Below are 23,070 nucleotides of genomic sequence, written 5' to 3' on the forward strand. Positions count from 1 at the left end.
TACATTTCGCACAGTATGATAAAGAGACAATGATTTCATCAACAGTTATTCTACTGGCCTGACCTCTAGTGAAAAATTAGATTAAATTAAAATAAATGAAATAAAATAAAATAACTACATCAAAACTATATTCTATTTAAAACAGTATTATTATTATTATTATTATTACCCAAGACCTCATGGAGTCAAAGGCTCATCTGGGAGGTCCTTTTATCACACACACACACACACACACACACACACACACACACACACACACACACACACACACACACACAGCTCATCATACCATGCTTTGAACACATTCAGACTCCCTGCAGACACCACACTCTCAGGCAAGGCATTCCAATCATTTACAACTCTGCACGAAAAAAAACCTGCCTCTCACTCCCCTACTCACACCTTCTTTATACAGTTTCCAGGGATGACCTCTGGTTCTCCCCCGATCTCCCACTATTTTCTGTAGAACTTCTCCAGCACAGCAAAAATGATGTCCTAATTTAACATGAGAATTGTTATATGAGATTTAAGGTCTTGGATTACCTATAGTCCTACTTATAATTAACTCTTAGGGAGAAAGGTTATGTGGTAGAATATGTGCCTTCCATATTCTTGGGATTTTTAGACCATCATTATTGTTAAGATTAGGGTGGTTGATAAGAATTTCACAGGCCTTCTTAAATTTACATTCATACCACATTTTGGTGGGATGGAGTCTTATTGTTATTAAGCTGTTTAACTGCTCTTTCCACCTCTTACCTTTGGGATGAGGGTGATGAATTGAGGAGATTCCAAATTGAAATATTCCTGGTGAGAGGGCTCCTCCAAATTTTCTTTATCCACTCTGTTGGTTTACAGTTCTTCACAGTATTCTTTCCATTTGTTTTTGATTTCCAATTCTTCTGTTAATAGTGCGCCATTCCTGTCTTTGATTGATGGCATTCAATTTGGGCCTTAAACTTGTGCTTTAGGTGATGAACTAAATGAAACATCCTTTTAAAATTGTTCCGCCTCATCTGGAATTCTATCTCTTCACATTTATTAGTATAAAACTTTTCTTTGTCCTGTCTTATCCTAATAATATTAATAGTAATAATAACAGTGAGTATGAAGAGAGAACAGGAATGCAACACAAACAGGGAAGGGAAGAGGGGGTATTGGGTGGACAGAGAGACATGGCATAAGGTGAGTGGATGTTGGAATTAGTAGTGAATATGTGTATGAAGATGATTAGCATAGAAATAGATCAGGATGTGAGTGGGGTAGTTGAGACTAAGTGGATATATGGGGTAAACAGTGATAAAAGTGATTGTGCAAGTGTGCAGGTGTGGTGGGGAAATCTCAACCAATAAGTGGCATGGGTAGGGCTGGTTATAGACCTAAAAGTGAGTTTATTTATAAATGCCAGGAGTATCAGAAATAAGGAAGATGAAATTGTTTTACTGAGCAAGTTTATTCACCCAAAATTGTTGGAATAAGTGAAGCATGGTTAAATGAAGATCATATGCTGATGATAATACAAATGGAAGGTTACATTGTTTTTTCATGAGGATAGAAAGGACAAGAAGGGGGGGGGGGTGTAGGGAAATTATGTCCATCCACATCAGGTAGATGTAAAAGAGGGAAATAGTGGCAATGGTTTTGAGGCTGTGTAGTGGAGGTTGATAGGAAGAGATATTTAGTTGAATGTTGCCAAGGAATGTGGAGGGAGGTGATAAAGAAATGTATAATCAATTTGGGTTAGTGAACAAGAGATGGGTGATTTTAATTATGGCAGTATAGATTGGAATGAAGAAATAGCATTTGGGAATTAGCAAAATGAATCCCTTGAGTTCTTGAAAGAACTATCTTAAGCACTATGTAAAGGAAGGCACATGTTGATCGAAAGTTTTAGATCTAATAATTTCATTGAAGAATGTAATTGTGTTGGGGTTTTCACTTTTCTCCAGTTGGTGAGCGCGATCACCTGACCACAACCCATGTCTGGGTTGTGGCTAGCTATATATGAAGGATTCTATAAAGAAATGGTATGTGCATGGAGGTATGAGGCTGGTGATTATGACAAGCTAAGGAGATAACTTGGAGCTATAGCATGAAGTGAGGAGTTGAACAGAAAGGAAATAAATACTGCTTGGGAACTGACAAGAAATATTTAACAGCATCAGTGTGTGAATATTATTGTTATTATTATTAACATTTGACCTCCCACAATGAGTCTCTGACTCATTGTGGGAGGTTCACACTATTGCACACAATGCTCATCCAACCATGCTTTAAGCTGATTCAATGTGTCTACACCCACAACACATTTAGGAAATGCATTCCACTCACCAACCACTCTCCATGCAAAGAACCTACTCCTCTACTCAATCCCTCTTTATACAGTTTCCAGTGATGGCCTCTTGTTCTATCCCCTCTCCCATTCTATGAAAAATCTCTTCCATGTCGACCTGATAACAACCTCTGACTTGCTTATATGTCTCAATAATATACTCCCCCTCTCTTCCCCCTATTCACGTGGCTATGTAACTTACATTCTCTCATCTGTCCTTGTACTCCACATTCCAAAGACCACTGACAACCTTTGTGAACCTTCTCTGGACCCTTCCCAACATATTCTCATCACCATGAAAACCCAGCAACCAAATCTGTGCACAATAATCCATATGAGGCCTGATCAAGGCCTCATATGGATTATTGTGCACAGTGATATACAATGGATTCATAACCACTCTATTTCTGCATGTAAGGGTCCTCCGCATCATTGCCATTATCCGATGTGACATATTCACAACTTGTGCAATGTGGCCCCTGAATTTCAGATCCTTGTCCACCATCACTCCTATATCTCTCATCTCCTCTACTTCTGTTAAAGCTTCCCCACCAAGTGTATCTTTACATCCCATCATTGCTTACCAAATCTCAAAACCTTACACTTATTATTATTATTATTATTATTAAACAAGACCTCATGGAGTCAAAGACTCATCTAGGAGGTCCTTTTATTTCACACACATCTCATCATACCGGGTCTTAAACACATTCAAACTCCTTGCAGACACCACACTCTCAGGCAAGGCATTCCAATCATTCACAACTCTGCACGAAAAAAACCTGCCTCTCACTCCCCTACTCACACCCTCTTTATACAGTTTCCAGGGATGACCTCTGGTTCTCCCCTGATCTCCCACTATTCGCTGTAGAACTTCTCCACCATTGATCCTATAGCAACCCCTTACCAACTTGTAGGTCTCTATCATATCTCCCCTCTTCCTTCTCTCCACTAGTCTCTGCAAATTACATCTTTTCAATCTTTCCTCATACTCGACATTCCAGAGGTCAGAAACTACCTTAGTCAGTCGCCGTTGGACCCTTTCCAACATCTCCTCATCCTTCTGAAAACCAGGTGACCAAATCTGGGCACAATAGTCCATGTGTGGCCTAATCAAAGCCTTATACAATGGAACAAGAATCTCCCTACTTCTACACGTCAGTGTCCTCCTCATCATTCCCAGAAGTCTTTGTGTTGTCTTCACAATTTTGGCGATGTGACCCCTAAATTTTAGATCCTTATCCACTATCACTCCCAGATCTCTTATTTCCTCTACTTCCAACAATATATTCTTACCAAGCATAAATTCTGCATCCCATCTTTGTTTTCCAAATTTTAAAACCTTACATTTTGCAACATTGAACTCACACCCCCATTTGCTTGCCCAATCACTCAATTTATTCAAGTCTTCTTGCAAGGCCACAACATCTTCACTACTCTTTATGGTTCTTCCCAACTTTGCATCATCTGCAAACAACTGAATATCTCCATCCAAATCTTCGCCAATATCATTAATATACAAGTTAAATAGTAATGGCCCTAAAACAGATCCCTGAGGCACTCCACTAGTGACTTTCCTTTTCCTGGATATTGCACCCCCATACACAACTTGTTGATACCTATCAGATAGCCAGTCTCCAATCCAATGCACTAATCTAATATCCAACCCCATCTGCTCTAGTTTGACTGTCAACTTATCATGAGGCACTCTATCAAAAGCTTTTGCGAAATCCAAGTATATTACTGTGTATCCTTCTCCTCTGTCCAAGGAAGCAGTCACTTTATTGTAATAAGTAAGTAGATTACTAAAACACGACCTCCCTTTAGCAAATCCATGCTGTCCATCAAAGATTATACCATTGTTGTCAACCCAACTCTGGATTCTAGCTCTCACAAGCTTCTCCAACAACTTAACCACAACACCCGACACACAGATAGGCCTATAGTTTGATGCTTGAGTTCGATCACCTCCTTTATGAAGTGGCACAATCTTGCCCTCCTTCCACTCTTTAGGGACTTGACCAAGTGCAAGACTCGTATTAAAAAAATATGTCAAGGCAGGTGTCAACTCTCTGGCACATTCCTTCAGAATACGCGGTGATATATTATCAAGTCCCACAGCCTTATTTACATCTAGTTTACTCAACTCCCCAAACACCTCTTGCTCACTTACAGTCAGTCTCTCCTCCCCATCATCAACTGCTCTTAATCTCTCCATGAAGTCACATTCACAAGATTGAAAGATCTTTATGAACTGCTCATTAAGTATCTCCACCACACATTCTGCAACAGCTGTCTTTATACCATTTCCTCCAATCAATGTCATCCTTCCATAATCATTCTTTCTTTTGCTGGCTACATATCGAAAGAACTCCCTAGGATTCTTTTTAGCTTCATTAGCTAACTGCTGTTCATACCTCTCTTTAGCTACTCTCACCAACCAAGTCACTCTCCTTGCCTGGTCTTTGTAGAACTCATGAAATTGGTTACTTCCACTTCTCTTATGCTGCCTCCACAATGCCCTTTTTCTCTGTATTGCATGCTTAATCTCTTTATTCATCCATCTCACACCTAACTTATTTAACCTTCTCACCCGTGGTATACATTTAGACATTGCATCCACTAAATATTTTTTGAAAATCCCCCAAGCTGCATTGATCTCTTTTCCAGCTAACTCCTCATTCCATGCTACACCTGCAAGCTGTCTCCTGAGCTCTTCATAATCACCCCCCTTGTAGTTCCACATATACCCTTTTTTCACAGGGGTCCTTGCACTGCTGGCAACCACCCAAGTAATCACCTCATGGTCACTTTCACCAATTGGTGGATGATTTGATACCTCATTGATAATTACATCCTCCGATGAGATGACCAAATCCAAGACCCTTAATCCTCTTGTGCCCTCTGTTACATACTGTCTGAGGTAGTTATCCCTCAAAAACTCAAGAAACTCATTTTCTTTACTTCCAGTTGCTATCTCTTCATTCCAATCGATATTGCCATAATTAAAATCACCCATAATGATCACCCTTTTCTTATTTGCTTGGCTTATTTGACTATACATTTCACTATCACCACCATCCACATTACCAGGTCTATAACAACATCCCACCAAGTATTTGATTCTATTCACCTCTATCTCACACCATACTGCCTCAAAACCACTGGCCCCATTTCCCCCTTGCATCTCTACCTTGTATGGACACTTTGCAACATTGAACTGATAGTTCTGCTTACCTGCCCATTTATGCAATCTATTCAAGTCCTCTTGTAAAGCCATAACATCTGCTTTACTCTGCATTGCTCTCCCCAGATTTGCATCATCTGCAAACAGCAGCATAACCCATCCTAATATCATTAACCTATAAATTGAACAATGGCCCCAAAACTGACCCTTGTGGCTCACCACTAGTGACCTTTCTATTTCGGGATACCACACCACCATATACAGCTTTCTGATACCTATATTTCTGATACTCTGTCCAAAGTATTTGTCACCTTGTTATACACCCTCTGTCCAAAAAGAAACCAAACTTTTGATAGAAAATAAAACACAGACCAATTATAATTATTCAAATCATTTATTTCAATCAATAGACTCTCCCTCAGCTTCGATACAGTGTTTGGCATGGTTCAATTATTTCGTTAAATGAGTTGAGTTTTTTATATTGGTTTTTGGGATACTGTTTGGGATACGTCAAATACCTTCTGCTCATTCAGAATTAAGACATCCTTTCCTATGTTCTTTACACTTAATTTCCTCATGATTCCACCCTTATCAGTATGAAACACCCTTATAAATCACTGTATACCTAATAATGTCTTCTGCAGCAGTTACCATTCTATCACTTTCATCTGTTAACTTCATCTTACTATGATCATTCTTCCTTCTACTTGCCACATATCTAAAAATATCTCTAAGGTTTTTCTTTGCCTGATTTGCCAATTTCTGCTCATACTCCACTTTTGTTTTCCTTACTAAGTCAATCTCCTCGCTTGCTCTTTATACTCTTCATGTGACTGATTATTACCATTATTCATCTTGATTCATCTTTGGCTGGCGTTTACCAAATACCTTGCGATGTCTCTTATTTTGGACAAACTGGCCGTTCTTTGGAAAAAAGAATAAAAGGACATTAATATTATATTGATTATAACAAACCTCTGAAGTCTGGTCTTGCGCAGCACAGTATTGACTCTACTCATAGTGTCCAGTGGGATAAAGCATTTCTCCTCCATAGAGGCAGATTCAAATATGAACGCTTATTCAAAGAAAGTTGTGAAACTATCTTACACCGACTGAATTTAAATAGAAATGACTATATGTCTCTCTCAAAGATCTGGGAGACTTTTATCTTATGTAAAAAAACATTTATCTTAATAGATTAAATTTGTTTATCTTAATAGATTAAATTTGTTATTTCTATTATTTCCTAGCACGCAGTAACAATTGTATTTTAATAGGTGATCCACTGAACGTTTGCCTGTATTCCATTCCTATTATTGTTACAGACACTGAATATGTACTATTATTTTTAGTACGAAATATCTGTCTTTTTACTAATTAAAGATTTCACTGTGGTTTTTACGTGTTACTTTATTATTTAATTATTCATCTTGTACTTCCTCCAAAGTACTTTCTTTTTCCAGATTTCATACTTAAGCTCCACATTCATCCATTTCACACCTATCTTATTCAGCCTTTTGACCTTCTAAATGCTGTATGTATTTCTTCTTCAGTTCCCATGCAGCATTTATTTCCTTACTGCTCAACTCCTCATTCCATGTTATAGCTCCAAGCTGTCTCCTAAGCTTGTCATAATCATCAGCCTTATAATTCCACATATATCCTTTCCTCACAAAAGTCTGCATATGACTCACCACAACACAGGTGATTACTTCATGATCACTTTCACCAACTGGAGTAAAGTGTGAAATCACTCTCACAATTACATCCTCTGATGAAATGATCAGATCTAAAACTCTTGATGCTCGCATGCCCTTCTTAACATGCTGACTGAGATGGTTATTTCTCAAGAACCCAAATAATTCATTTTCCTTATTCCCAAATGCTATCTCTTCATTCCAATCTATACCGTCATAATTAAAATCGCCCATAATAATTATCCTTTCTTTGTTCACTAATCCAAGTTGTTTATACATTTCTTCATCACCACCTTTCACATTCCCAGGCCTATACAACATCTAATTAAATATGTCTTCCTCTCAACCTCCACGTTACATCACACTGCCTCATAACCATTGCCACTATTTTCTCCTTTCATGTCTACCTTATGTGGACTTAATTCCCCTGCTATCATCATCAGCACTCCCCCTGCCTTCCTGCCCTTTCTTTCCTCACGAAAAATACTGTACCCTTCCATTTCTATTCCCATTATGATATCATATTCATTCAGCCATGTTTCACTTATTCCAATGTTTGGGGGCGAATAAACTCAATCACTGAAACCATTTCATCCCCTTTATTTCTGATATTTTTGGCATTTGTAAACAAACACAGCAGTTTATTTTTAGGTCTATAGTCAGTCCTATCAAAGCCATGTCTTGGTTGCGATTTCCCCACCACACCTGCCCAATCACCTTTATCACCACTTACCACATATATCTGTTCAGTCTCAACTTCCCCACCCACATTGTAATATTCTGAAGTTCAAAAGGCTGAATAATGTGTGAGTAAAGTGGATGAATGAGGGGATTAAGCATAAAATCTGGAAGAAGAAGGCACTTTGTAAGCGGCTCAAGATGAATAATGATAATAATCACTTGCACAATGAGTTCAAAGAGCATAACAGAAGTAACTCAGTTGGTAAGAAATGAGCAAATGTTACCAAGAAAAATCCTCTGCAGTTTTTTCAATATGGCAAGTAGAATGGATGAATGTGGGAGATTGGTAACTTCTGCTGGGGACTCAGTAGAGATACTCAGTGAGCATTAAGTATATGTTGTAATATACTTATATTTTGCAAAGACTTTTGATAGTCTGCCATACCACATAAGGACATACCACACCACATGAACAAGTATATATTGTAATATACTTATATTTTGCAAAGACTTTTGATAGTCTGCAATACCACATAAGGACATACCAAACCACATGAACTGAAACAGATAGGATTGACTGATAGATTAGTAAGTTAGATAGGCAACTGGCTCTCATGCAGGTTTCAGCGAGGAAACTATATCCCATATAGTTTCCTCTTCCAGGATACTATATGGGATATAGTATCCTGGAAGAGGAAAGCCACTTGTGATGTGCCACATGCATTGGTTTTAGGATCATTGTTAGTTAATAATGATCATTGTTAGTTAACTTTGGCCAGGCTAATATGCAAATAGCATCAGCCAGGCCAAAAATTATTGCATTCACTGAGCCATGGTTGACAGAAGGGGATATAACAACAGGAATAGAAGTCGCTGGGTATAGCATTTTTCGTCAAGATAGGAGGGGAAAGCGTGGTGGTGGGGTACTGCTTATGATAAGTGACGACTTATGTCCTCTAAGAGTGGAGGCTTTGGAAGGAAGTGAGACAAATGATTTTGAGAGCGTATGGTGTGAGGTAGAGGTAGGCAAGACAAGATATTTAGTTGGGTGTTGCTGCAGACCCAGGAGCACAGAGGATGGGGACCAGGAAATGTTTAGACAGCTAAGTTTGGCAAGTGTAAGAAAAATGATTGTTATGGGAGATTTTAACTACAGTAGTATAAATTGGAGAGAGGAAGATGCATGTAGCAATAAGGGAATGGAATTTCTAGAATTCTTGAGGGACAAATGTCTTAGGCAACATGTAATAGAGGGAACAAGAGGTTCAAGAGTTTTGGATTTGGTTATAGCATCAGAAGAGTTGATAATAACTGAGTTGACATCTCTCCCACCAGTTGGAAAGAGTGACCATATGGTTTTGACTTGGAAAACGAATAGACATGCAGGAGTATCAAAGAGACGGGAACTTATGCAGAATTATGATGCAGGTGATTATAATAGTCTTAGATGTCAGCTTCGGGAAGTTTCATGGAGGGAGGAATTGGAAGGCTGGGATATCATTAGTGCATGGGAAATTGTAAAAGAATATTTGTTAGCAGCAATGGTAAGTTGTATACCACAAGTGAAGAAGAGGACACAATTTGAAGTAAAGTGGATGACAAACAATATTAAACAGGAATTGCATGCGAAAAAGAGGCTATGGAAGAGATATGAGGAGACAGGTGAAGAGAAGATGCATGAAGAATATAAGACACAGGCCAGAAGAGTGACTAGTGTGGTAAGGAAAGCAAAACTGGAATATGAGAGGAGATTGGCCCTAAGATCCAAAGAAAATCCTAGAGAATTTTTTAGCTATGCAGCCAGTACGAGGAGAAATGACTGTGGAAGAATGATATTGTGGGATAAAAATGGGAATAGAGTGACTGATGCAGAGGACATAGTGGAATTGTTCAATGAACACTTTACTGGAGTATTTCATCCTAGAGGAGTCAGTTTTAATGCTAGAGGGATAGGGCTGGTTCGAGGTTTAGAAGTACAGGAGGAGAGTGTGTTTCAGATACTGAGTACTCTGGATGTCGGTAAAGCTGTGGGACTGGATGGTATTTCACCCCGAGTTTTGAGAGAATGTGCTAGGGAACTGACAGTGCCTTTAACCTGGCTTTTCAATGAAAGTCTGGCTTTGGCAAAGGTGCCCAGGGAATGGAAGTAAGGTAAGATAGTGCCATTGCATAAGGGTGGTAACAGACTGGAAGTGTCTAATTATAGGCTAGTCTGTGTGTCATTAGTAGTTAAGATCTTAGGAGAAAGTAGTGAGGGACCGTATACAGCATTCAGCAGATGAGGGTAATGTTATCTATGAGAGTCAACATGGATTTGTGAAAGGGCGCTCTTGTTTTAGCAATATGCTAGCCTTTTATAATAAATTTACAAGAACATTAGATGAGGGAAAGCCATATACGGCAATTTTCTTAGACTTAGCGAAGGCATTTGACAGGGTGCCACATGATAAGCTGATATATAAGTTGCAGCACATGGGTCTGGATGTCAGATTGGTCAACTGGATTCAGGATTGGATGTCTCATAGGTATCAGTTGTGTATGGTGGAGTTGTGTATGGTGGAGCAGTTTCAAGGAGGCAGAGGGTTACAAGTGGGGTCCCACAGGGCTCAGTACTAGGACCTATATTGTTTAACCTTTATATCAATGACATTGCCAGTGGATTACAAGGGGATATTCAGTTGTTTGTGGATGATGCGAAGCTGGGAAGGATTATTAGTAACAGTGCAGATGTGGTAGCCCTGCAAAAGGATTTAAATAAACTAGATAGATGGGCAAATGAATGGGTGTGTCGGTTTAATGCAGCAAAATGCAAGGTCTTATGGTTTGGGAAACATCGATGGGATGCTGTCTGCTGTATCGAAGGAGTTATATTGGAGGAAGTAGGGGAGATCAGAGATCTGGGGTTGATGACTGATAGAAACCTGAAGTTTAGGGGACATATTGCAAAGGTGGTAAAGGTAACACAGAGGATTGCTGCAATAATGAGAAGGACACTGACCTGCAGAGATAAGAGGGTTATCATTCCATTGTATAAGTCTCTGATCAGACCACACTTGGACTATTGTTCACCGATTTGGTCCCCAGGATTTAAAGGGGATAAATTAACTGTGGAAAGGATACAAAGACAGATGACAAAGACAGATGTACAAGGATAGTTATGAAGATCGGCTGAGGGAATGTGGACTGCAGAGTTTGGTGGATAGAAGAAGGAGAGGTGATATAATTGAGACTTTTAAACTGTTGAGAGGTTGTTACAGGGTTGACACTGGGGAATTCTTTCGCTTGGTCGAACAGCAGGAAGGGGTAATGACAAGAGGCCATCCCTGGAAGTTACGAAAGGAAACTGTGAGCAAGAGGGTAAGGAGTGGTTTCTTTGCATGGAGGGTGGTTGAACCGTGGAATGCATTGCCTGATGGAATGGTGGGAGCGAGAATGGTCAATAAGTTTAAAGAGTGGTATGATAGACTTTGTGTTTCTCAGGGGGCACCTCCCTCGATGAATTTTGACAGACTTTATGTTCTTAGGAAGGACCTCCCACGATGAGTCTTTTGACTGCATGGAGGCCTGAATAATAATAATAATAATAATGATAATGATAATAATATTCATATTCGGCAGGATAGGAGGGGAAAGCGTGTTTGTGGGGTACTGCTTATGATAAGTGACGACTTATGTCCTCTAAGAGTGGAGGCTTTGGAAGGCAGTGAGACAAATGATTTTGAGAGCATATGATGTGAGGTAGAGGTGGGCAAGACAGGATATTTAGTGGGGTGTTGCTACAGACCCAGGAGCACAGAGGATGGGGACCAGGAGATGTTTAGATAGTTAAGTTTGGCAAGTGCAAGAAGAATGATCGTTAATGGAGATTTTAACTACAGTAGTATAAATTGGAGAGAGGAAGATGCATGTAGCAATAGGGGAATGGAATTTCTAGAATTCTTAGGGACAAATGTCTTAGGCAACATGTAACAGAGAGAACAAGAGATTTAAGAGTTTTGGATTTGGTTATAGCATCAGAAGAGTTGATAATAACTGAGATGACATCTCTCCCACCAGTTGGAGAGAGTGACCATATAGTTTTGACTTGGAAAATGAATAGACATGCAGGAGTATCAAAGAGACGTGAACTTATGTGGAATTATAATGCAGGTGATTATAATAGTCTTAGACGTCAAATTTGGGAAGTTTCATGAAGGGAGGAATTGGAAGGCTGGAATATCATTAGTGCATGGGAAATTGTGAACGAATATTTCTTAGCAGCAATGGTAAGTTGTATACCACGAGTGAGGAAGATGATACAATTTGGAGTAAAGTGGATGACAAACAATATTAAACAGGAATTGCATGCGAAAAAGAGGCTATGGAAGAGATATAAGGAGACAGGTGAAGAGAAGATGCATGAAGAATATTAGACACAGATCAAAAGAGTGACTAGTGTGGTAAGGAAAACGAAAGTGGAATATGAGAGGAGATTGGTCCTAAGATCCAAAGACAATCCTAGGGAATTTCTTTGTTATGTGGCCAGTAGGATATTGTGATAAAAATTGTGCGATAAAAATAGGAATAGAGTGACTGATTCAGAGGACATAGTGGAATTGTTCAATGAACACTTTATTAGAGTATTTCATCCTAGAGGAGTCAGTTTTAATGCTAGAGGGATCGGGCAGGTGCGAGGTTTAGCGATACAGGAGGAGAGTGTGTTTCAGATTCTGAGTACTCTGGATGTCAGTAAAGCTTTGGGACTGGATGGTATTTCACCCCGAGTTTTGAGAGAATGTGCTAGGGAACTGACAGTGCCTTTAACCTGGCTTTTCAATGAAAGTCTGGCTTTGGCAAAGGTGCCCAGGGAATGGAAGTAAGGTAAGATAGTGCCATTGCATAAGGGTGGTAACAGACTGGAAGTGTCTAATTATAGGCTAGTCTGTGTGTCATTAGTAGTTAAGATCTTAGGAAAAAGTAGTGAGGGACCGTATACAGCATTCAGCAGATGAGGGTAATGTTATCTATGAGAGTCAACATGGATTTGTGAAAGGGCGCTCTTGTTTTAGCAATATGCTAGCCTTTTATAATAAATTTACAAGAACATTAGATGAGGGAAAGCCATATACTGCAATTTTCTTAGACTTGGCGAAGGCATTTGACAGGGTGCCACATGATAAGCTGAAATTTAAGTTGCAACACATGGGTCTGGATGTCAGATTGGTCAACTGGTTTCAGGATTGGCTGTCTGATAGCTATCAGAGAGTTGTGTATGGTGGAGCAGTTTCAAGAAGGAAGAGGGTTACAAGTGGTGTCCCACAGGGCTCAGTACTAGGACCTATATTGCCAGTGGATTGCTGGGGGATATTCAGTTGTTTGCGGATGATGCGAAGCTGCCAAGGATTATTAGTAATAGTGCAGATATGGTAGTCCTACAAGAGGATTTGAATAAGCTAGATAGATGGGCAAATGAATGGGGGTCTCAGTTTAATGCAGCAAAATGTAAGGTCTTCAGGTTTGGGAAACATCGATGGGATGCTGCATACTCTATGGGAGGAGTTATACTGGAGGAAGTGGTGGAGACAAGAGATCTGGGGTTGATGATTGATAGAAACCTGAAATTTAGGGGTCATATTGCAAAGGTGGTGAAGTTAACACAGAGGATTGCTGCAATTATGAAATGGACACTGTCCTGCAGAGATAAGAGGGTTATCATTCCATTGTATAAGTCTCTGATCAGACAGCACTTAGACTATTGTTTTCAAATTTGGTTCCCACGATTTGAAGGTGATAAATTAACTGTAGAAAGGGTACAGAGATGGATGACAAAGATGGTTTCGGGACTGTACAATTTTGGTTATGAGGATTGGCTGAGGGAATGTGGACTGCAGAGTTTGGTGGATAGCAGGAGAGGTGATATGATTGAGACTCTTAAACTGTTGAGAGGTGGTTACAGGGTTGACACTGGGGAGTTCTTTCGCTTGGTTGAACAGCGGGAGGGAGTGATGACAAGAGGCCATCCCTGGAAGTTACGAAAAGAAACTGTGAGCAAGAGAGCGAGGAGTGGTTTCTTTGCATGAAGGGTGGTTGAACCGAGGAATGCATTGCCTGATGGAGTGGTGAGAGCGAGATTGGTCAGTGAGTTTAAGGAGTGGTATGATAGACTTTGTGTTTCTTGGGGGGGGGGGGACCTCCCCTCGATGAGTCTTGACAGGCTTTATGTTCTTAGGAAGGACCTCGCACGATTAGTCGTTTGACTCCATGGAGGCCTGAATAATAATAATAATAATTATATGTATATGAATGATATTGGGATGATTTTAATGATAACATATAACTGTTTGCAGATGATGCCAAACTGAGTAAAGTAATGAGGAATCAAGCAGATGTTGTAGCCTTACAGGACTACTTTAATAGATTGTATGAGTTGGCAGCAGTATGGAACTGTGGTTAATGTTGCAAAATGTAAGGTTCTGACATTTGGTAGACAACGATGGAATGCAAAGTATATACCTGGTAGGGAAATTTTGGAGGAAGTCAAAACAAGAGACCTGGAATGGTAGTGGACAAGGTAGGAAGTCGTTACTTTGGATAATTGCAATAATGTATAGGACATAACATGCAGAAACAACAGAGTTCTGGTTCCATTGTAGAATGCTTCGATCAAACCTCATATAGATTATTTTGCACAGATTTGGACTCTGGTTCACATGGTGATGATATACTAGAAAGGGTCCAGAGAAAACTAAGATGTCTAACTGGTCTCTGGGATGCAGAATATGAAGACAGATCGAGGGAATGCAGTTTGCAAACCCTATGAATAGAATGAACAGAGGGGATGTGATTGAGACATTTAACACGTTTGCTGCCATGCTCCTCTGGCATAGTTTGTTACCTCACAGCAAGCACTTTCACTTCTACAAGGTCAGTACAAGTTATCTCGTAGCTGGCTTAACAGACAGAATTTTGTTTCGTACGCCAACTACGAGTAATCTCATATCACCCTCACCTATGTCTTACATTCGCTGATGACTGTGTAACTTGAGTTCAGAGTCAGTGACATTCAGCATTCAGTGCTGTAAGGTTTATTGTGTCTAGTCTTACAATTATTTAAAATTATCTAAATAAAAACCTGCAATTATGCCATGGCCAGTAAAAGAAAGCTTACTGATGAAGAATTAGAAGCTTACGCTAATATGAGCGATGATAAATGGAATGAATTATTTGGTTCCGATTCCGAAGATGATTAATCCTACAGACGACTCTAGTTATGACTCAGATGATGATATATCATATACAGGGTGTTCGGGATAAATTTGACAGTTTCGTAAGGAAAAAGAAAATCTTCTTTGTATCTATTAAATTTAATGAATTGACAAAAAAACATTACAGGCAGAGTTAATTACAATACTATCAACAAGATTTACTCAAAATAACCACCATTAGCATCGATCACAGCTTCAATTCTGCTTCGGAACCTCGAACAAGCTGATGCTACAGTCTCCCTGGGAAGGGCCGCAAAAACTGTTTTAATTTTATCCATTAACTGGGCTTTTGTATTACTGGAAGTGCGATTGGTGTCTTTTTCAACTGCGCCCCATACAAAATAATCCATGGGGTTAACGTCTGGGGAGTTTGGAGGCCAAACATTTGGACTGGTGAAGTCGTAGAAATTTTCAGACAACCATTTTTGACTTTTCCCAGAGGTGTGGCAAGGGGCCGAATCCTGCTGCCATACATACAGCCTACCATTGGCTACCCTTGTTATCCAGGGCTTGACTACAGTTAGCAACTCCACGAACAAAGCCCGAATTCCAATGCCAGGGTTCTTCAACACCTGTTCCTGCAGATTTGCGAGGAATTCTGCTGTACGAACGCAATCAGATCGTCTGCTAGGGATCTTTCTTCTTGCTACATCCTCGTAGTCACCATTGCAAGTCTCTAGTTCATTCCTGATTGTTTTTACTGTATTCAGGGAGCATTGGGCAGCAGTCGTAATATCCTTATTTTGATGGCGGGCACGAATCATCATGATACAAGTTATTCTCTTCCATGATTCAGGTGGGTTCCAGCTATCCATCCTTTCTGACATCTTGTATATGAATGAAGAAGGGTCCAAACTTTTAAATGAAGAGAAGTGTGTGTTAATACATGTAACTTACGGAAAAATATAATTAATTATAAATATGTCAAATTCATCCCGAACACCCTGTATAAATATATGTATATGTTGAAAAAACTTCAAAAAATTGTTTTATTTTTGCATTAATAAATACACAGTTTACTCAGCAATACCTCTTATAATATACTATACTTTTGCTGAAATTATTTTCCTTTTACCAAGCCCCCAGAAGTGCTCTCCACTTTATTCACAAGCCAAGGGTCCAAATTAACGTGCTTATACTACAGGTTAACTCGTGCTTGGCATAGGAGGTCAGTAATCGACATATGAGTATATTCGTAGTTGGCTTGTGAGGCTCCTATACCAACTACGAGTATCAAGGGAGAACCAGAGGTCATTCCTGGAAACTGTATAAAGAGGGTGTGAGTAGGGGAGTGAGAGGCAGGTTTTTTTTCATGCAGAGTTGTGAATGATTGGAATGCCTTGCCTGAGAATGTGGTGTCTGTAAGGAGTTTGAGTGTGTTTAAGACACGGTATGATGAGATACCATGTCTTAAACACACTCATGAGATGTGTGTGTGATGAAAGGACCTCCCAGATGAATCTTTGACTCCATGAGGTCTTGGGGTAATAATAATAATAATAATACTTGTAGTTGGCAGCAAACATGTTAAATTGGTAAAGGGTTGTTACTGGGTTAATGTGTAAAAAATTTTTCATAGACTGGGGGGAGGGGTAAAGCAAGGGAAATTCCTGAAAGCTATATAAGGAGGTTGTGAGCAGGGCCATAAGAATCAGGTTCTTTGTGTGGAGAGTGGTTTGTGAGTGCCTAACTTTGTGGTGAATGCAGATACGTTAAATGGGTTTTAAGCATGGTTTGATTGTCTTTGTCTGCGACAATATGTGTGTGTCCCATGATGAGTCTTTTGACTCCACAGTGTTAATAATAATAATACAGATATTTGCATTTAGATTATAGGTTATTGAGCTAGATAGGAAACTTGCTGTATGATTAGTATCGACAAGTTCCATTTTTTGATAAGCACTATCCCAGAAGTAAAAATTTACTTGTGAATGCTACAGGGGTCTCTTTTAGTACTATTATTCTTTATTTCGCATACTAACAATATCGAAGACTCTTTCAGTGGGATATGAAGTTAGCATGTGATGCAAAGTTGGGAAAATTAATGTGGAGTATAACAGATTGTTAAATCTGAAACAGGCGACCTCATTCTACATGACGTCACCATTCCAGAATCTAACAGTAAACATAAATTAAATAAGCATACTTATCTTTTAGCACAGTGTGACTATTTTTTTTTAGTAAATAACATCTTGTAAATTAAACTTTGAACTGTTTGAATTGAATTTAATGTATCTGTGTATCAAATATAACTGTAAATCAACAAAAAGGGGCAATAGTAAGAGAAATTATTAGTGATATTCTACAAGTAAAAGAATGCAAATTATTCAGCAAAATAGAGCAAAGGTCGCCCTAATGCTGCAAGAGCAGCGTAAGTGCCTGCAGGTGTCATATCTGAGAAAATATCGTGATGCATACATTCTTGGAAATAGAAAGTCCCGTATGATGATCGATGAGGTCACCCAGTCGGGGACAAATAGGCAGGACGATAGGAAAAATCAAACTTGAAAAGGTGGCACTCTTGGGGAACGTATAAAACCCGCAACACGGAATTGAATTCCCCCCGTTTTGTTTGTTCCTTTATTCTCACCATGTGCTACAAGTGTTCATCGTGGTTCAGTTCTTATTTTTAAGAGCTGACCTTCAAGAAGTTCCAGCATGGCACCGCTACAGAGCAAGGCAGGATCGAATGTAGGCCGTCAATGAGAAGAAGCGTTGACGTAAATTCGTAGCAAAGAAAGCGCCCGACTGAGGAAGGACACGTGAATCCCACGTGGCGGTAAAATCAAGATAGCCAGAATCCTAAGAAAGAAGGAAGGATGGAGAGAAACCAAAACAGAGTAGATGAGATTCTGTTCTAGCCCCTTTTTGAGAAATTGACTAACAGTGCGAAAAGAGTGTATTTAAAATTAGTGATAGAAAGAAGTATGAAGAATTGAAATTTATGTGACTGACTCTATGCCTTTTGAACTGAATTTTAAGAACTTTTAGTTAGTTAAATATTTTGTCGTGATCCACTCGAGGAAAAATTTCAATGTGCTAAATGCCTAGTTGGACTAATGAGTTGTAGATAAAAATGTCAAGTATAGTTGAAATATTTAAATTGTAAACATTTAGAAATCAATGCTTAATTATTTTAAGGAATGAAAGAGTGAGAGGAAAGTAGGAGTTTAACTTAGTATTAATAGTTTTGTTCTGTTATTACATTGCATAATGAATTTATTAAAATTACTTGATACCTTTCATGTCTGTATTTCTGATCATGCTGACTGACCCTGACCCTTCATAAAATATGAACCTATGATTATATATGTGTGCGGGGACATCCCAATTAAGAGTAAAGGGGCACAACTGCAATAAACTAGAAAACCTAAGGCTTCTGAATTCTAGCAAAAGATATTAGTAGCACCTGATATCCTATGACTATTCTTAGGCTGAGTTTAACTCTACCCTTAAGACCCAGGCTGGTGCAGTAAATAAATTTGCCTGAGTGAATAGGATAGCTCATATTAATCAGGGAACAGGTATTTCTGGGGTCCCAAAGAAATTAAATCCCGTAAGGAGTAATACGAAGTGATAAAGAATAGTAAGATAGAACAAAGGCGCAGACCTGACGATAAGCATAAAATAAGAGAAATATAAAGACATAACAATAGCAGCAGCCGGTCGGATATAATTGAAAAGATTTGATAACATAAATAATAACAGCCGAAATAACAAGAGTTTAACAAGATGTTTTGGCTCTATAGTAATATTTGAATAGACTGTCTACGTGGGCTCTGAGTGAGACTTATGCCATTGAGATGTTGTAAGGTATAAGATTTGGAATTAGAAGGCAAGGATATAGGGTGCTGTTGTGTGTGTGTTATGGATGTGGGGGGAGGAGTAAATATATGCAGTGAGGTTTATTTAAGTGAGTGAAGAAGTAAGGTACCACAGGATAATGAAAGACAATCACCCAAAATTTAGGGAACCAGTTTAGGTAGGAAATTGTGCTTTTAGGATGATTAAGATTTAAAGTTGGTGAAGGATTTGTGTCATATTAATACAGAAAAGTGCAGTGTGGAATAAGCACCACATCCCTGGAAACTATAGAAGAGTATGAGTAAGAAATATAGAATGAGCAGATACATTGTTGAAAGTGTAATGAGCACAGAAACAGTGAATGAGTTTAATAACTGTTTTGTGAGTATTCTCTTTGATAGTGAGTACATTTCATGATGAGTCTTTTAGATCTGTGAAAGTCTAGATAATAATAATTCTTGGAACTTTTCAAGGGGGGCTACAGTTATAAAGATGTAATTTTCCCATTATATAAAATGATACACCTCATGTAAAATGCATTCCTATTATTTATATATTTACTATGCACTTTGGAACTTTGTACATTTATTTTCCAACAATCCATGGGGCCAGTTATTTATTTTTTTTTTTTTTATGTATGTAAGCAGATCTGGCAGGTACACACAATAATAAAAGTGCACAAAACATTTGTCCAGAATTCATAGGTCGTTAAGATAAATACTATTATTATTGTGTTAGTAGTAGTACTAGTGTTATTTTATTATAATATGGTTATATGGGTATCTCCATAGAGTTAGAAGACTCATCACAAGAGACCCATTATAGCCACTATCCAGACATTATACAGCTTATTTTAACTCATTCACTTTCAGGGTACTCACAACTAGTTCTGGCACTCCATTCCACTTGTTCACTACTCTGTAAGCAGCCCACTCCACACACCCTTATTAACCACACTTACATAACTTTGTGACTCCTAATTCTCTTTCTATTCATCACATATTGAAACATTTGCACATACCTTCAACCTATCCTCATTGTGAGCATTTCATAAACCTGTCATCAGCTTGGTCACTCACCTTTGGATCCTCTTCACTACCTCCTGATCACTAAGAAACTTAAGTGACCATATCTGTACACAGTAGTCAATATGGACTGCGTCACAGCCCTATAAAGAGGAATAATAACTTCCCTATATTTACTTGTCAGTGTTTTTCAACATTCAAGTAATCCTTTGAGCTATTTTGCCAACTTTTGCAGTATGATCTGCCCCCCTTCCAAGTTAATAACAGTGTCATTTTCCTGCAATTCAGTATATATATATAGTATGTAATCTTTTCAAATTGCATGCCTAATCTTACATAATGAAACATTAAATTGAAAAACATTATCCTTCCAGAATGCCAATTTATTGAAATCATCTGCAGGATATTTACATTACCTTTACCAGCTATTATCTTTCATAGTTTTCCGTCATCAGCAAACAACTGAATATGCCCCATTAAATTATTCCATATATCATTAATGAACAAATTAAAGAGTAGTGACCCTAGTTCAGAACCCCAAGGCACTAGTCACTCTCATTCTCCTAGATTCCACTCCACCATATACTACCTTTCTGGTGTCTATCACCCCCACCCCTCCAATCCATGCTATTAGCTTCAGATTCATTCCTATTTGCTTCAACTTTTGTAATAGTTTTTCCAGTGGTATTCGGTCAAATGCCTTTGCAAAGTTCAGTGGTGTTATGGTATAGCCATTTCTAAGGCAGGACCTACCTTGTATAAAGCAATTCTGGTAGATAGGCTTATATGTTGGTTACTCATAGCTATTATTTTTCAAAAAAATAACAACATATACCAAAACATTAATACTTTCCAAATAATGCATATATCATGCACATTGCCTTGATTCTGAAACATTTTAAAATTCCAGAACAGGAATGAGATAATAGAATAAACAAATTGGGAAATGGGAACTATGTTTTGTTTTGTTTTGTTTTTTAAGAGGAAAAGAGATAATGTGAAGCATACACATTTGTGAAAGTTGATAAGTTCATTCTGGTTAAATATAGGACACATTTTCCATATGGTACTGCCACAGGACAGTGAGGTTAGCGAGCATAAAACAAAAGGCCACATCTGAAAATTGAGTGAATGTTACTAGAGAGAAAAGCAATAGTTCTGAAACTGAATGAATTTATAACATAACATGACAAGTAGAAGAGTGCATCACAATATATGTACTGTGCGACCACAGATTCGAGACCCCCTCGACACTTCTGTGCATGTCAGAAGAAGGCGAATCCATTCTGATAATAGGGTAATCAATGCATTTCATTGGATGAGTGTTTATTATTATATGTTGGAAAATTAGCTTTTCTTTTATGAAAATTCTAGTTTAAAGTGGTAACTATTTTGCTTGTACAACAGGAAACTTTTACATTTAAAGCACATGATTTCGCATGTTCGTAACGAATCATACTTCACCTTATTCATTTCTCCTCTTCAACATGAATTGACTCTTCTTGGCACGTTGTCAGCTGTGGGTCTCAAATTTGATCGGACAGTAATGTAGGTTCTCCTAGCATGTTTATACTTCATGCAGTTTTGGTGATAACAACATGAACAGTGTAGTAAATGTTTTTTGTGTATGTATGTATTTTTTATAAAATTTGTTGTAAAGCAACATTGGTGGGAATTAAAATTTATCAGCATATTATTTATTGTTTTCTTAGGTCTAATGAAAGGAGATGAAATAATGGTAATTAATGGAGCCATTGTTAGTGATTTGGATATGATGTATATTGAGAGTGTTCTTCAAGAAGAATTGTCACTGTGCATGATGATGCGATCATCCCGTACGGAACCACCAGACTTAGCTAGTGCAATGAGGACTACCGATGACTATATCGAATCTCTAGTCTGTCCACCCCCTCCCAGTGACAGTGGTATTAGTGATGAAATGATAGGAAAATTAATTGTTCCTTCTCCTGTCTGGGGTAAGAAAGGTTAGATTCTTTTCTCTTATTATGAATATAAAGTAACCTTCTTATTCTAGATGTATATACTGCACAGGTATATCATGATATCTACTTTAAACTCCAGGTGTAAATGTCAAATTTTATTATTGTTAAAAAAAAACTGAAGCATTTGTCATTAAAATGCTTCATTTTTAACTGCTTTTGTAACTTCTTCTATACAGATGTCTGTGGCACCTGAAACTCTTGTCTCATTCTGAAAAATGCTTGAACTATATTATCTATTTGATTACATTACATCTTTACATGATATCTACATGATATTGTGTATAAATAAGTAAAACGAGTTATTTCAGCCTTTCTTTGATTAAATCTGTAAAAATAATAATTTCTCAAGTGATTACCTTTTCCCGATTTCTGTGTGTATTAAAACAGAAAGATTACCAAAACAACCTTAAAGTACAAGCCATTAGGAAAAAGAAAACCAGGACGTCCTCTTGATGACCTCTAAGGCTGGAACAGGCCATTCTAGGCCTAAATCCTTGATATGCATGATGATGATGCATTACAGAAATTATCCACACATTTGGGAATCTTGCATTCATTAGCTTGTTTGTTCTTTTTAGTGTTGTCAGTGGCTCTTCTGACTTATCAATAATAGATATCTCACATATGCTAGTATGTTGTTGTAGATCAACAATGTTTTATAATACACAGAAGTATTCACTTTTATTGAAGAACAGAAAAATTTGTACTACGTCTGTTGTTTCTGAAGACTAGAATAAAAATGTCTCTATACTGTTAAAAAAAACTTTCCAACCTCAACAGATGCCATGCTGCACAAGCAAGACAAATGTAGCTTTGTTTATTACTAAATACAGCAAACAGGCATTTAACATCTGTGTACTATATTTAGGAACAATTAGTGTAATTAGAAACAGCTCAAATGACACACTTAATGGAAAAACACCCTGCTCCCACAGGCTATGCTGCATGTATGCAAACGGAACAGATTTATTGTAGTAGTAAGCATAGCAGCTAACTAAACATATTTGTCCTAATCCACTTTCAAATTTTCAGTTCCAGAAAATATGTTTAACAGCTACTTATAATACAGTCATTGGACATAGAAAGCATTCAATTTA

The 23,070-nt window shown here is 38.2% G+C and overlaps 1 protein-coding gene across 6 annotated transcripts in view; it reads left to right on the forward strand.

The window, feature by feature from the left end:
* Positions 1-23,070, forward strand: part of LOC150094189 (protein still life, isoform SIF type 1-like) — an 881,056-nt gene that overhangs the window by 542,750 nt on the left and 315,236 nt on the right. For 4 of the 6 annotated variants that reach the window (XM_090412285.1, XM_090412284.1, XM_090412288.1 and 1 more), the window contains exon 16: positions 21,683-21,955. In XM_090412285.1, the coding sequence (XP_090268411.1) occupies positions 21,683-21,955 (273 nt within the window). The remainder of the gene's footprint in view (positions 1-21,682; positions 21,956-23,070) is intronic. The other 2 variants (XM_090412287.1, XM_090412289.1) reach the window with 1 other exon arrangement.

This window comes from Typopeltis vanoorti, chromosome 22 (genome assembly GCF_054136105.1).
Source record: "Typopeltis vanoorti isolate ZY-2024b chromosome 22, IOZ_Tvanoo_1.0, whole genome shotgun sequence".
NCBI classification, from domain to species: Eukaryota; Metazoa; Arthropoda; class Arachnida; order Uropygi; family Thelyphonidae; genus Typopeltis; species Typopeltis vanoorti.